This window comes from Phaenicophaeus curvirostris, chromosome 5 (assembly GCF_032191515.1).
Source record: "Phaenicophaeus curvirostris isolate KB17595 chromosome 5, BPBGC_Pcur_1.0, whole genome shotgun sequence".
NCBI lineage: Eukaryota > Metazoa > Chordata > Aves > Cuculiformes > Cuculidae > Phaenicophaeus > Phaenicophaeus curvirostris.
Genome location: NC_091396.1, coordinates 30057290 through 30073117, shown reverse-complemented (window position 1 = coordinate 30073117; position 15828 = coordinate 30057290). Strand labels below are relative to the sequence as shown.

The window sequence follows — 15828 nt, the reverse complement described above, 5'->3', positions numbered from 1 at the left end:
GCAAGTCAGATAAACTACAGTGCCATTTGTGTGGGACCGAGCCACCTAGTGATTACTTTCAAACAATAAAGGGCCCATTTTCAGAAACGGAAATCAACAGGTTGGATATAGGAAGAACTCAGGTAATATAGACAATACAGTAATAGAAAGGACTACACCTGCACTATTTCCAGTCTGCTCTGTATCGTGAATACAAAACTGACCAGCCGCTAAAAGACAACCAGCTGTCCTGGCTTATAGGCATCCTGCCAGTGACATTTTACCAAGTCTTTTCATGACATAAAAGTCTTTAAGGTTGCAAACTGGAAAAATCAATGCTTTTGCTAAATTGTCAGTCATACTCATGGAACACCAGTGCCCCCTTCGAATAAAACTAAAGACAGGGCAAGCAACAGAAAAGGAAAGACTGAAGAGTATTATTATTATAGAAATGCGGTTTGCAATCAGTAGACTTGGCATCTATCACTGTCATGCCCCAGATCCACAAACTACACACTCATGTCTGGGCCTTCTTTTGACCTGCACAGTCAAAAGAAGGTTTGTTTATCCATGTGGTGATCTGGAGGCTGTCAAGGGCAAAAATCAAAAGCAAAATTTATTCTGGCTTTGACCAAAATAAACAGACCAAAATACTTGGGTGCACAGCCAGGATATGGGGCTGCAACATCCCGGAGTTGCAAAAAACAGATTTCAATCTGTTCAATGTGATCCCTGAACAGAACCAAGGCCACTCAGATTTGAGGCGACACATAACGATGCCAGTCAAGAAAATACTGTAAGGTAAATGATATACAGAGAGAGTAAAGGAGAGAGAGAGAAGGGAAAAAGTTACCACATCAATGGGTACCCAGTAGTTCCTCGGGAACATGTGGTTGCTGCTGGTCTGATTGGAGCGGTGGGCGCGTGTGTGAGGGAGGGAGTGTGGGAGGGAGGCAGCGCTTACTCCTGCACCTCCCCTCCCCAAAACAGTAAAGTCAGTCTTTACAATTACCAAGTCCATCCCTTGCTTACCCACAGAACCACATTGCAGCCATAATAAACTAGAACTAGTTCTAATTTCTTGGTTGGATCTCCTAGGAAGCCTAAGATGGGACCCAAAATTGTGCACTGTTCTTCTAATTATAGAATTGTATAAGAAAATAAAAACCAAGAAAGTGAGTTCTTGAAATCTAGTGCTTTTATTGAAGTTCTATAGTGACAGACAAAATACAGTATATTATCAAGATGCTTATAAAAACTAATAGAGACACTGTAGCAAGTGCGTAAGAAATATCAAAACAAATTTGTATTGATGATCAGGCTCCAAGGGAATCCTGTTCAACTATTTCAAAATGGAATTCCTTAATGGCCTTCTCAGTAGCCTATCTTCCTGTGAGCTACTGCTCACTGTCCTTGGTGGTTTTTTTTGTTCTTGTAATACTTGGAGAACTATCACATAAGAACAGAAATATACCGATAAAGTCCCTGTTGAATTAAGGCACAACTATGTTCTAGTTTTCACATGAGACCATAAAAGGTAGTTCTTTGAATAGCCACTTTATTTGAGGAAAATTATTTGTTACGTCAAAGATAAGCTGAAGTCCAGTTCAGCAGTACTGCAGATGTCGTCAGAATACACTTCTTTTTGTACTTCTCTCCATTTCAATATTTGCTCTGCCAGCTCCTCCAACTCCATCACAAGCAACTCTGTTCTTGTCAAAGCAGTGTCCTGAAGCAGAAAAGATTTCATCCTATACATTCTGTCAATCTAGCAGGACATAAAAATAACCTAAACAACCAAACAGCACTGAATTCTTAATATGGAAGGAGACAGAAGGTGCAGTTCTTTTGCTACTCACCATTTTCTTCATGATGTTTGGTACCTGAGGGATGCTTCTTATGGCCTGCAAATAGCTTTCAAGCTTCTCAATGAAATTCGCAGCGTCAGTCAACAGCTCTACTATATACCTGTAATCAAGAATGAGCCCCCTACTAAGAAGTTGTGGAAAACAATGAGGATTTAGAATCATAGGATAGTTTGGATTGGAAGGTACCTTAAACATCATCTAGTTCCATCTCCCCTGTCACGGGCAGGGACACTTTCCACTAGATCAGTTTGCTCAAAGCCTCATCCAACACCTCCATTGATAGGGCATCCACAACTTCTCTGGACACCTTGTTCCACAGTGCCTCACCACCCTCACAGTAAAAAATTTCTTCCTAATATCTAATCTAAATCTCCCCTCTTTCAGCTTAAAACTGCTACCCCTCGTCCTATCACTACAGTCTCTGATAAAGAGCCCCTCCCCAGCTTTCCTGTAGGCCTCCTTTAAGTACTGTAAGGCTGCTACAAGGTCTCTGTGAAGCCTTCTATATATGTGAGGTACTTAAGCTCTCCAATCATCTTCATGGCCCTCCTCTGCAGGACCTTGCACTTGACCTCGCTGAACTTCGTAAGGTTAGCACAGGCCCACCTCTCAAGCCTGTCAAGGTCCCTCTGGATGATATCCCTTCCATCCTGTGTGCCAAGCACACCACACAGTTGGGTGTCATAGGAAACTTGCTGAGCGTGCACTCAATCCCATACTTTCAAGCCCTTCTTTCTTTCCCCTGTGGGTTTCCCTACTCCTTTTCTCCAGTTTTATGCAAGTTCCTAACCATCTAATTCAATTCTCTGCAATTACATTTCTTTTATGTCTCTCACAGAGGTGAATATGCATTTTTTTCGGTAACTCGCAGAGATATTTAAACCATGAAGAAGGATGATGTTTTTATAATGTCTGTGCATCATTCACACACTTATTCACAGCAAGTCACAGCGGAAGAAAAATATCAAATGCCAAAGCAGCAATTCCTGCCAGTGGAGAAGCATAATAAATCAAGCATTTAACATATGTTTAAAACAACACTTCATGAATGATTATGTAATCTTGAGAAGATGAGACCAAAACCCTAAGCAAATATTCATAAAAATATGTATCACTACCTTTCTCTGAATTCAGCAATGAGTAAACTACTCATTTTAAAACTACTACTTTTAGCTGAGATTCTGCTACCATTGCTTATTCCTAATCTTCTCAATGGAAATGTGAATGAAAGCACATGATTTTTATCATTTATTACTTCAAATTAATTTGGACTCATGCAGGCAAAACCCAGTTATTCTCTATATGCCTACCTGTGGAAAGTAGCCTCAATAGGCAGGCTGTCTTGACATCTGGGCTTTATCAACCTCTTCCTAAGAGCCCTCTTCTCTTTCAGTATGGCTTCCAAGTGTCTGTTCATATCTTGCAAAATCTCACATTTATTGCCTATAAAATAAAATGGCAAAGTTGACACAATTATCCTGCTAAAACAAGAGCAAAATATACTCTGAAGAAAGACAGAAATAAAAAGTTTCATCTATTGCACTGGACAGTTTACACTCAAGAAAGATACCATTAACCAGAATTACTTTTGTTGGACTTAATAACAGCATGCGCCTCAAAGTCATACCTAATTTTTAGAGACACGCTTTTGTTAATGATTTTACATTATTTATAGTTTTAACTAAACTGTCTTTGGGATGAAACCATCTTAAATTATACCATAATACTGAAGCATTACAATATACTTCACTAGCCTAATGGTAGTAGCAAGCTAGAATGTTTGTAAGCATCCAACAAATCACACTGGGAAAAGTGTTAAATATCAAGGAAATGAATACATACGCTCTCAAAATACTAAAATGAAAATCCACGTAATTTTAGGGACGTACAAATGCAGGAGAAATAACACTGAGTTACTGGAAAAGCAGCAAAGTAGCACACAGGACAAGGGAAGAAAATCGCATTACCGATCATCTCAGAACTGACGCTCTACTGACAGCCCACACGTGTACACACACTCCCCTCTTTTAAGAGAATGAGTTACACACAGAGCTTCTACTGAGAGAGCAGAGGGTACAAGTTCAAGCAAGCATTCTTTAGGGGCCATTAAAACACTTGGTACCTCTAACAGTGGAAACAGCTGCAATAACTTCTAGAAGTGCCATGTACTCAGATGAAATGTGAACCTACTGATTACATCATTTAACACTCTTGGTTTTTCTAAGGCAAAACTGCACTTACCTAAGTAATAAGGGTGAGCAATGTCTGCTGCTTCCTTCTCCAACTGCAGAATTTCAGTTTTCAGTTTCATCTACAACAATAACATCAAATGAAACCACATTTTTAAACATACTTATGCAAATATTGTGGAGTCTCTTTGGGTTGTGGAGGAAGTACAAAGGGAGGAGGTGGGAGGATGGGCACTGACTGTGTGTAAAAGCGAGTGTTTGCATGAGATCACGTTAGAATGACTGTCTTTGAGTGTTTCTACTACTAGATGAGCCTTTTTCGGTCAATAGTAAAAGACTGTTTAAAATTTAAAGCCAAACAATTTAGTGATTCATTGGAAATTTCTTCTTGAAAAGACAGAGCCTGCAGTTCGTTCCTAAATCACAGAAGCTTGTATCTCCTACAAAGCACACTCATAGTCCCACAGCATCAAGTCTCCTCCTCCTGGCAAAGACTGGTTACTGTTATGTTGGGGTTTTTAGCTGCGAGAGAAGCTCCCTCAGGTGAACCTCCTAGCTTTAATTCTTTCCAATGATAAACCAGCATGAGGGCAGCAGATACCTTCCTCTGGCTGAAGGAGTTGTGGTTGTTTTGGCTAGACAAGAGAACACTGAGGAAAGCGTAGAAGAGGATGACATATCACTCTCAGGACACACAGAGAAGTGTTGCTTTGCTTTTCTTGATCACTGAGGACAAAAATAAACCTGCTTCACTCATAGCATATTGAACATTTGTCATGTACTTTGTACATGAAACCTTGAAGCAAAGGAGATTAAGCAGCCACCTTACTGGGAGCTGGAAGCTGTTCCTCCTGCCAGTCAATATGGCATGCTGCTGCCGTTTAACTCATCCTCCAAAAAAGGAAGGGATGAATTTGTCACACTACTTTGCAGTAAGGCTTTGTATCAGCTGAAGCGCACATTGTGTAATGTAATAAACACAGTTTTTATACCAGTCAGCAAATGCTCAAGAAATGTCACCATAAAAATCAAGCCAACAGTCACTTCAGGCAGTAAGCAATGACAGAGGTTCTCTATTGCTAATCAACAAAATGGTCTGGTTGCCAATAAAGAAATACATTTTTGTGAATTCTAAATCCACTACAAATTCTTATTTGTTCTTCAGAAAACTCCAGGAAATGCTCTAGTCAAAGACGCGAACTGCTGCATCCTTCCAGTTATACTGAAAACTTCTGTTTCATACTTTTGTTCTTTTCTTTATGACAACTCAGTCCACGGGGGAAAAAAGCCAACTGTTAAACAACTAAACCCTGAAAAAAGCCCAAACCCAAACCATGAAACAATAGCACACTGCAATCGGATACCTCATCAGGTGACATGTATTATCTCCAAGTACTGACGTGCTGAGTGTATGCAGACAACAGTAAAGGCTGTACCTCATTGATTTCAGCTTGAATGTTTGCCATTTTTTCCACCTCTGAGAATTTCACAAAACACTGAGCTTTTCTATGGGTTAAATCCAATGTCTCCTGTGAAAGGAAAACAGTGGCAAAAAATGCAGTCAGCAGCAAAAACCTGTCAAGTAAACACATCAAGCAAATTCTCAAGATTGGCTTTTAATAGTCTGAAGTTACTGTTAATCTGTTGCACTATGCAATGCAGCAAATTTCATCTGAACAACTCATAAAACAGATGCATTATTTGAAGAAAATGAACAGGAGCTAACATTTCATAAGCACTCATACTTCATAAGTATTGAGAGCACTCTGAGAGATACCGATTCATATGCTGCTGGAATACAATAGAGGATATAAAAATATTATGTTCCCACTGCAGAAAAACACCTATCAGGAGGTATGGTTATTCATAGTGAGGAATACCTTTATCAATGATCTGGATTAAGGGATGGAGTGTACCCTCAGTAGTTCGCAGATGACACTAAGCCGGGCAGAACTGTTGATCTGCTTGAGGGTAGTGTAGCTATACAGAGGTATCTGGACTGGATCTATGGGCTGCAACCAACAATATGAGGTTCAACAATGCCAGGTACCAGGTCCTGCATCTGGGACACAACAACCCCATGTAACGCTACAGGTTTGGGGAAAAGCAGCTGGAAAGCTGCCTGGCAGAGAAGAACCTAGTGGTGTTGGTCCACAGCTGGCTGAATATGAGCCAGTAGTGTGCACAGGTGGCCAAGAAGGCCAATGGCATTCTAGGCTGTATCAGAAACTGTGTGGCCAGCAGGACCAGTGAAGTCATCCTTCCCCTGCACTCAGCATTGGTGAGGCCACACCTTGAATACTGGATTCAGTGTTGGGATCACCACTAAAAGGACTCTGAAGCGCGTCTAGAGAATGGCAATGAAGCTGGTGAAGGGGCTGGAGAACAATCCTTACGGGAGGTGGCTGAGGGAACTGGGGTTGTTTAGCCTAGAGAAAAGGAGGCTGAGGAGAGACCTTATGTCTGTCTACAACTACCTGAAAGGTCATTGCAGCAAGGTGGGTGTTGGTCTCTTTTCCCAAGTAACTAACAGGATGAGAGGAAATGGCTCAAGTTGTGCTGGGGAGGATCAGTTAGACATCAGGAAAAGTTTCTTCACCAAAAGGGATGTCAAGCAGGGGCTACCAAGGGAAGTGGTTGAGTCACCACCCCTGGAGATATTTTAAGACAAGCAGATGAGGTGCTCAGGGATACTGTTTAACAGTGGACAGGTACAGTAGGACTTTATGATCTCAAAGGTCTTGTCCAAGCAAACAATTATATGATTCTATAAAAGCTGTCAGCACCCAAAAGCATAAAAGATCCAATCACAGAATCATGGAATAGTTTGGGTTGGAAGGGACCTTAAAGATCATCCAGTTCCAACCTCCCACCAGACCAGGCTGCCCAAGGCCCCACCCAACCTGGCCTTGAACACCTCCAGGGATGGGGCAGCCACAGCTTCCCTGGGCAGCCTGAACCAGTGCCTCACCACTCTCATCGTGAGAAAATTCCTCCTTACGTCTAGTCTAAATCTGCCCTTCTCCAGCTACCCATTGCCCCTCGTCCTATCACTGCCTTTGTGAACAATCCCTCCCCAGCTTTCCTGAAACCCCTTCAAGTACTGGAAGGTCGCTCTAAGGTCTTCTCGCAGCCTTCTCTTCTCCATTTTCAGCTTAAAACCCTATCCCTGCACTCCCTGATAAAGAGCCTCCGGGACGGAGCCGTTACCTCGCACGACGCCAGCAGGGCGGCGAGCTGCCTGGTCTCTCCCCAGAGCCGCCCGCTCTCCCCCCAGAGCCGCCCGCTCTCCGCCGCGGGCCGCTCCTCTCCCCCGGGCCGCCGCCCGCCGCCCCGCTCGCGGCCACGGTTCGCCCCCGGCCTCCGCCTCGGCCCGGCCGCGCCGCGCGCGCCGGAAGCTGCCGCCATGCTGTCCGCCAGCGTCGCGCGCTTCCGGTTCCAGGGGAGCCGCTGAAGGGGCGGTGGCGGCGGCGGCGCGGGGCTCCCGGGCGGCGGCGCCGCTGCGGCAGGTGGGTTGGGCCGCAGTGAGGGGGTTGGCGGGGCTGAGGCCGAGGGGCCCGCGGCGGGGTCGGGGCAGGGCGCGGCGGCGCCTCTCCTGGACCCCGTCCTGGCTGTCCCCGTTCTCCGCCTGCCGACGCCGATCTACGGGCCTCTCCCGCGGCCTCGAACGTCCCGGGGATTAAGCCTTGCTGGAGTTATGAGAGGTGAATGTTGCGTGTCTGCGTCCGGAGCCACAGCGAGGGAGTCGAGAGGCTCACAGGGAAACGCTTCAAAAAAAAACCCAAAAGGGCAGCTGAAGGGCTGGCCGAGGCTGGCAGATGCCACTGAAATCACAGCCACTCTCCGTGGAGATCTGCTTACACGGCAGAGCTCTGAAAGAAGTGAAACGTGGAGAGTAGTGAGTTCTTGCACTTAGAACCGTAGAATCATCATAGAATAGTTAGGGTTGGAAGGGACCTTAAAGATCATCGAGCTTCAACCCCCCGGCCATGGGCAGGGACATCTCCTACTAGACCAGGCTGCCCCAGGCCCCATCTGATCTGGCTTTGGACACCTCCAAGGCTGGGGCAGCCACAGTTTCCCTGGGCAGCCTATGCCAGTGCCTCACCACCCTCATCGTGAAGAAATTCCTCCTTATGTCTAGTCTAAATCTGCTCCTCTCCAGTTTATACCTATTGCCTCTAGTCCTAACACAACAAGCCTTTGTGAACAGTCCCTCCCCAGCTTTCTTGAAGCCCCTTCGGGTACTGGAAAGTTGCTATAGCTTCAGAATGTTGAAGTGCTTGTAGCATTGGAAACAGTACATGGAAAATGACTTTTTACATTTGCTTTCTCACAGACTTTGGATTGCAGTTCTCTAGCGCAGAACAACTGAGAGAAACTGTTTGAATCTGTCACTTAAACTCTGTACACTTGACTGAGAACTGCAATGGGAAACAGTGCGTTAAAAGCCCATCTGGAGACAGCACAGAAAACTGGTGTGTTTCAACTAACAGGAAAGGGACTTACAGAGGTAATGTAACTGTAGTGGAAATGTGGCAGGACTGACGCTTTTGGAGATAAATTCTGATGTCATTGTCAATGCACTGCATATGGGTATGCCTCATAAATAGCATTGGATAATATATTTTTTTTCCTTTTTGTAGAGCACGTTTTTGTTTGCACTGTCTTCTGATTGAGGATTTATCTGTCAGGGCATATGTATGCTTATGAGCTTATGTTTTAAAGTGTGTGTATGTTCAAGAAGTACTAGTTCTGATGTGCTTTTTAAAAAAGGGCTGTGAACTTCAAGGAAAAAACCCCATAAATTTCATAGTCTTATTGTTACTTAGAAAGTTACTCCACAATTTGTCACATTTAGGTACTTATGCTGTATTTAACTGTGGTCATATGAATAGTCTGTACAGTGCTGCAGGTGTCTTGAACTTTATTGTATCAGAAATTGGCTTGACTTTGACTTGACAGCAGAAAACACAGAATGTCTTGGAACCATAAATCAAGTAACAATTCATAGGAGAGCCAAAATAATTTTATGCTGCAGTAATTTTCTATGACTTTTCTAATTTTTTTCTAAATTTTCTGTGACTTTTCTTCTACCGTCCTGCCTTTTCTCTTCCCTTTTACTCTGCCAAACCAAAGGAGAATCAAAGCCACAGGTCTGTTGACCAGGGCTCATTGATGGTAATTGCCAGGTTTTTCTTTTGTTTTTCAGCTCAGTGCCACTTGCAGATTAAAGTGGTACAGGATGTAAATAACAATAAGGAAAATGGCTCACATAATTATTTAAAAAGGAAAGCAAGAGAAAAATTTCCCAATCTTACTGTGCTAAAATATAGCATTGTTAATGTAGAGTATTTTTAAATGACTGGCATGTTTAAGAGAAACACGGAAGAGGACTAAAACATACATGAGCTTGTGTCATGGCATACTTCCTTTTCCCTTTTTGATTTAAATTCTTTGCCTTAAAAACTGTTCTTCCTAGACGTTATACTGTCTCTTTCCCCCTCTGCAGATGAAAAAATATTTTTAGAAACATGTATTAAGCAAATTTACCGACTTGGTTGCAGCGTGATGACTGGACATTGTGATATATAGGACAGTTTGTAATAGCAACACAAATATCAGTTAACAAGTTAAGCTGTGTTACTTAAATGCTTGTCTTTTTTTCTCCCCCATAGTTTCCTGAAGATCTGCAGAAGCTAACAAGCAACCTAAGGACAATAGACTTGTCAAACAACAAAATAGAGCTCTTACCGCCTCTCATTGGCAAATTTTCCTTTTTGAAGAGCCTTGTCCTAAACAACAACAAACTGAGTATGCCCACTAATTAATATCTTCACACATTTTTAAAATAGTAACCTGACTTCTCTGATCAGAAACTAAATTTAATGATTTAACTCTCACGAGATTTAAATGGGGAGTTTAGTCACCTAAACTGAAATCTTTGGAATTCATGTACTGGGAAAAAAACCAAACCCATAAATTCTTCAAAACTGGTTGCCATCTTAGTTGTATTATCAGTTTTACAATGACACGTAAGTACTTGAACTATAAAAAGGTTCTGTGCTGTGACTTGTCTGAAGGTTTAACGGTGTGAGATAATTTAGTACTTGCATAGAGAACAGATAATGAAGATGATCTGTTGAAAATGTTGCTGCCCATTCAGTGGTTGTTAGACTTTCTGTTGGACAAACATCCAACTTTATGGAGAAAATTAGGATGAGGTGAAGAAACTAATTTTTAAATACGATATCTGCCTTTTTGGAAAACAAACGTAATTTATAAACCTCTTTGAGTCTGTAGTGGAACTCGAGTGCTACAGGTTGTACATGTGTAGATAGAATGAGGGATGAATGAACATCAGCAGACCTTACTTGGCGAGGCTTACATGCTGGTATGATAAGATATGAATTATCTGAGAACCTACCATGTCATACTTCAAATATTGTAGAATACTTTGGCAAAGTGGCTAGTAAAGAGTATAACTGGTAGTGTAAAATCTTCTTCGAGTAGTATTTGCGGCCTGTGAAAAAGGCAAGGTCTGCCTTGTCTGCAGATTATCATTAAGATATTTACGGAACATGGTTAAAAAACATGTGGTGGTATTGGTGGGCTGAAGTTTCTGTGGAGGGATCTGTGCTTTCACTGGAAAATGGGGAGGAATCCTGTGAGAAGTTACTGTAACATAACACCATTTTCCATGTGAAGTTATTAGAATTAGATGGATATGAATGTTTACTGCTTTTTGTTTAGGCCATCTCTTTGTTCTGTTATTTATTTCTAGCTGCTTTACCTGAGGAGCTGTGTAAACTGAAAAAACTGGAAACACTACACTTAAATGGCAATCACTTGAGGCAGCTACCGGCTGCATTTGGACAACTTTCGGCTCTCAAAACCCTGAGCCTTTCTGGAAACCAGCTTCGGACTGTTCCTACCCAACTCTGTGGTCTTCGCCACTTGGATGTGGTAGATCTTTCTAAAAACCAGATCCAAAATGTGCCTGACACTGTGGGAGAATTGCAGGCTATCGAACTCAATTTGAATCAGAATCAGGTCTGGTAACTGAGATATTATGGGCAGGTAGATTTTAGGACATGGTTTGACTTGGACTTAGTACATCCACAGAACAGAAGCTGAGACCATCAAAGCTTTATAACTAAAAGACATCTGGACACAACAGTAATGAGGGATCATAACTACCATTTATGTACTGATACGTCCAGCTGCCTGATTTGACTAACTAACAAAACCTTAATTTACTCATACAAAAAAACTACTTGAACAGTTTGTGAGTAGGAATCTGATGAACAGATATGTAGGTTGCCTGTCATCATGGAAGAAAAAAGTTATTTAGAATTTTGATCATTTTTATTTTTGCTTACACAATGTTAAGTAATTACTGTTAATGTATTTTACATTTACAACAATGGCAATTTTTCCTTATTAGTCTGGAACATATAATTTTAATTAATCATGGATCACTAATGTTTTAATCCCATTTCTTTCTTTTTTTTTTTCATTTGTACCAGATTTCCCAGATCTCGGTGCAGATCTCCCACTGTCCACGCCTCAAAGTCTTGCGTTTAGAAGAAAACTGCCTAGAACTCAGCATGCTTCCTCAAAGTATCCTCAGTGATTCCCAGATCTCACTGCTTGCAGTAGAAGGCAACCTCTTTGAAATTAAGAAACTCAGAGAACTGGAAGGTTATGACAAGGTTTGTGTCTCTTTTTTTGTCTTCTTTTTTTTAAAGATGCTTCTGTTGAGGTCCTTACCTGGTACATTCTCAGAATACTATGCTTTTATGCTGGTGAATAAAAGCACAGACAGTCTGCTGGTGTTGTCACTGGTACTAGATTCTTGACTAACCTCTGAAAAGAATTTCAAGAGTTGCTCAAAGATTAACTTTCTCAGAGGATTCAGGATCAGTGTTCTTTTATGAGCATCTTTTGAAGGCTACCTAATGATGACAGGCATGTCTTCACTTTAATGGGACAAAAAATAATGGCTGCTTCCTATTATGCAGCACTCAGCTGTTTAACATTAGTCCATCTTTAACAGTTGAGATTTGACTGTTGATCGCTGTGAGAACTTTCTTCCTAGAACATTAATTGGAATTACAGCAAATGGTATAAAATTTGGGGTCTTTTTTTTTTTAAAATTAAAGCTCTAAAGGTTGTGTCTGGGAAATGAAAATATGCTTTAGATGCAGACTGCTTTTGAAAAAAAAAAAAAAAAAGCTTAGCTGCTTTCAATAGTAATGAATTTTGTATTACTTTCTGAATCTTAGTTTTTTTGTTTTCTTTGTAGTATATGGAACGGTTTACAGCTACAAAGAAGAAGTTTGCCTGATTATTACTCTCACCCTGTGTATTCCAAGTAAGAAGACTTAGTGACTGACTGAAGCACCTGTTTCACTAACTTAAACTGAGGATGATGAAGGAGATGATCAGAGTACTCCACTTCTAGCACTCCTCCTCTAGTAGTCTGATACGGTCTGTTAAGGCCACATTGAATAAGCTTGAAGTGGAGAACATGGGTATTGAACTGATGAACATGCCCAGGGACCAGTTTTGATTTTTGTGCCACTATAGCTTTTAACGCAGTATGTGTTCTCCTTTGATAGGGCTTGTACTTTCACACAGAAAGGCAAGGTGTATTTCAAAGTTGCCCGTTCCTTTTCTCAGGAAGCTGGCTGTTGATGAGGAATGTTCCTTTGGGAAACATTTTTTAATATGATAGCACATGGAAGTTCTACCACCAAAGCAGATCTGAAACATTGACTTGCAGTTAAGTACTATTCTACAGAGTACAGAGAAGGTTTTAGTTTAACCTGTATAAAGCCTTTATGAAGCACAAAGAGTTGTGGCCAAGTTAAGTATTTTATTAGCTGATTCCAGTAAATAATTCATGGTTTGAGCATCTTTTATTCATATTTTACTGTACAGGCTTTCTTTTCCCATAAGCAAGAATTGCACTACAGTCCACTTCGTCCACTTCTGCTTGAGCTGTATCAAATAAAAATTAGGTTAATCTTCAGTTTATTCAGTAAAAATGTATATTGCTGGAAAATACAATATCCTTGCACTGACTCCTCGTGTACAGAGCAACGCTGAAAGTTTTAGCCATCAGTCTACTGCTGCTGCCTTATTACCAAAAGAACCTAGAAGGAGCTAAAAATGTATGCAATTATGTAACTTATACTGAAAAGGAAAATGTATTTGTTTATTTTAATAAATAATTTTCAAAAAATCAGTTTATTTGGTGTAACTATGACTGTTGTCACTTAAACAAGTAGTACTGAGCTATGACTGAAAGCAATACGCTACTTTGGTACTTGGTTCCATCAGCTGCTTTGAGAACACAGAGGATTTGAGTGTATCAGCACTTGGGTTAACAATTCAGTTAGTATGTACTGCGCACAGTGAAGTAGGAGCTGTACTAAGTACACTTCTGGGCAAGATGAGCATGGAGACACCTATTCCTAATGAGAATCTTACATTAACTACTGTTCTGTCCTTCAGCTTTCATACATGAGACAAGAAGGGCATTTGGACAGCAAACTCTGAAGGAATTGCTGCTATCATCATTAAATGTATTCAACATCTTAGGCCACCTGCAGCTGAGAAAAATGAAGTGACCTCAGCTTATCTTTTTCCTCAATGTAAGAACTATAATTAAGATTAGTGATAAGTGGTTCATTTATAAGATGCTCAGAAGTATCTAGTTCTCTGACCCTGATGCTCTCTTATTTAAATTCTTACATAGTAATACCTATTATCTTATCTTACCAATGCTTATAAATAGCTAGAGGACAGGTGTCAGGAGGATGAGGCCAGACTCTTCTCAGTCATATCCAGCAACAGGACAAGGGGCAGTGGGCACAAACTGGAGCACAGGAAGTTCCACCTGAACATGTGGAAGAACTTTACTGTGAGGGTGACGGAGCACTGGAATAGCTGCCCAGAAAGGGTGCAGAGCCTCCTTCTCTGGAGATGCTTAACACCTGCCTAGATGCATTCCTGGGCAGCCTGCTCTAGGTGAACCTGCTTTAGCAGGGAGGTTGGACTAGATAATCTCGAGACATCCCTTCCAACCCCTACTAGTCTGTGATTATAAGAGTGTTATAGGGAACACTACCTCCTTATTCAAAGGACAGATGTGATCCATCATTAAACAGGGAACTGGTTTTACTTAAAAACTATGTTACTTCATGGAAGAGCTTCTGTAAGAAGCAGCTGACAGCAGATGCTTACAAACAACTTACTTTGCAAGACATCACAACTGGGGAACACAACCTTTAAGTTTCCATAATGCAAGACCCTGTAGAGTCAGAAGTCTATTCAGCTTCATACTAACAGACTCCAGCAGGGAATAGTTTAAAGCCACAGGCTTGTTTTAAATTTTAGCTCCTGCTGGATAGCTAAATCCCCATTGAAAGAGCAGCTTCTTTTCTAGAGATTTTCCGCACATGAGACCTACAGAACAAAGTCCCTCAGAAGATCCCACCTTTGCATTCACCAACTCTGACACCTACAACAGAGTGGTCTAGCATCAACATGCAAGCACTTAGCAATGTTATGCTGGGGTGGTGTGTGGTGGCATAGTTTGTTTTCTCCTTAACTGGAAATCGTGCTCAGAAATGCTGCTTCTCTCATGGAAGATGTGTATCAGGATGCCCTTATTTCTTCGATAAAAATATCATAGAATAGAGGGTAGATCAGGACATTTTAAAATAATGCAGTTAGCATTGCTATAAAAAAAAAAAACACAAACAAAAACCCACACAACTTAATGCCTTTGGAAGTCCTCAGGGAAGCGAGTCAACATTTATATTACCACTAGTATACTTAGAAGCTTTCAATTACTCGTTGTGCTCCTTCATTACTTCAGGGCTATCAAGAATTTTGAAAAGTAAGAGGGGAAAAAACACCATGCAAATCACTCAGGGGTGCTGAGTCAGTCCTGGATTAACCAAATTTGTTACAGAAAAAGAGAAATCTTATTTCTGTTTCAAGGAAAAAAAGCTGGCTGATACCCTCACATGTTTTGGCTCACAACAATAAATAACACTGGTTAAGTCACTTACAGGAACACTTGTGTACATTTCAGCATTGTATATAATCTAGTAGTAGCTCCATATTGCAAGTTTCTCAGTTTTCCCTTCTCACCTCCCCACTCTGCAACAAGGGACACTAAACCAATTTATTTCCATGCACTTGCATTTTTTTCATTTTGTAATTATTGAGGTAGAAAATGTTACTATAGTTCACAATATAAACCATTCATGTATTTTATTTCAGACCTATATCACTTGCTCTCCAGTTTTCATGGTAGTTGATACACTTTTCATCCATCTATTCAATCAATATTTAGTTAGTACATTGCTGTTTAAAGAACAGCATAGATAACTGAGGAACTGCAAGTCACTGCATTGTGCAAACAAAGTGTTTCACCATGGAGCTTTCATAGAGGAAACTTCTGCAAGTTCCTGCACAAACAGCACATGCTGCAGTTCATACTGTAGTTACCCCTGAATTGAGGTTAAGAGGCTTAATTCCTTTTTCATCAAGGAGTAGGCTAGCTTGAACTTACCACTTAGCATTTGAGTGTATCCATGGACCACATGCTGCATGCTCAGAATAGTTACATAGGCAGGGCATCCCTTAACTTTTTTTCTAGTCTTTGGTTGAAATATACTAGGAGAACTACTTTAAGCCACTCCCAGATATGTTATTCTGTCTTGCAGCTCACAACTGCAGCAAGTCATCACAAATCTGCATACTCCCACCCC

The 15828-nt window shown here is 41.2% G+C and overlaps 2 protein-coding genes across 3 annotated transcripts; one reads left to right on the top strand and one right to left on the bottom strand.

The window, feature by feature from the left end:
- Positions 1 to 1159: 1159 nt before the first annotated feature.
- HAUS2 (HAUS augmin like complex subunit 2) lies at positions 1160 to 7444 on the bottom strand. The gene is made up of 6 exons (XM_069858394.1): positions 7247 to 7444; positions 5473 to 5565; positions 4089 to 4158; positions 3158 to 3290; positions 1839 to 1947; positions 1160 to 1708 (listed from the first exon to the last, which is right to left on the bottom strand). Exons 1-6 carry the CDS (start codon positions 7442 to 7444, stop codon positions 1559 to 1561), a joined length of 753 nt encoding a protein of 250 aa, XP_069714495.1. The 3' UTR covers positions 1160 to 1558.
- Positions 7445 to 7475: 31 nt separating this feature from the next.
- LRRC57 (leucine rich repeat containing 57) lies at positions 7476 to 13289 on the top strand. Of its 2 annotated transcripts, none has more exons than XM_069858143.1 (6): positions 7476 to 7545; positions 8376 to 8549; positions 9715 to 9850; positions 10821 to 11089; positions 11566 to 11751; positions 12345 to 13289. In XM_069858143.1, exons 2-6 carry the CDS (start codon positions 8466 to 8468, stop codon positions 12384 to 12386), a joined length of 717 nt encoding a protein of 238 aa, XP_069714244.1. In that variant the 5' UTR covers positions 7476 to 7545; positions 8376 to 8465; the 3' UTR covers positions 12387 to 13289. The 2 variants fall into 2 exon arrangements, with proteins under 2 accessions (XP_069714244.1, XP_069714245.1); XM_069858144.1 differs by lacking the exon at positions 7476 to 7545 and adding an exon at positions 7634 to 7740.
- Positions 13290 to 15828: the final 2539 nt, after the last annotated feature.

Excerpts from the sequence above, each read along its gene's own strand:
- LRRC57 (XM_069858143.1), top strand. The coding sequence starts at position 8,466 with ATGGGAAACAGTGCGTTAAAAGCCCATCTGGAGACAGCACAGAAAACT. Across the intron at positions 8,550-9,714 it reads CAGGAAAGGGACTTACAGAG|TTTCCTGAAGATCTGCAGAA; the intron begins GTAATGTAACTG and ends TCTCCCCCATAG. Across the intron at positions 11,090-11,565 it reads TCAATTTGAATCAGAATCAG|ATTTCCCAGATCTCGGTGCA; the intron begins GTCTGGTAACTG and ends CATTTGTACCAG.
- HAUS2 (XM_069858394.1), bottom strand. The coding sequence starts at position 7,444 with ATGGCGGCAGCTTCCGGCGCGCGCGGCGCGGCCGGGCCGAGGCGGAGG. Across the intron at positions 3,291-4,088 it reads TGCTCACCCTTATTACTTAG|GCAATAAATGTGAGATTTTG; the intron begins GTAAGTGCAGTT and ends TTTATTTTATAG. Across the intron at positions 1,709-1,838 it reads CAAACATCATGAAGAAAATG|GACACTGCTTTGACAAGAAC; the intron begins GTGAGTAGCAAA and ends TTTCTGCTTCAG.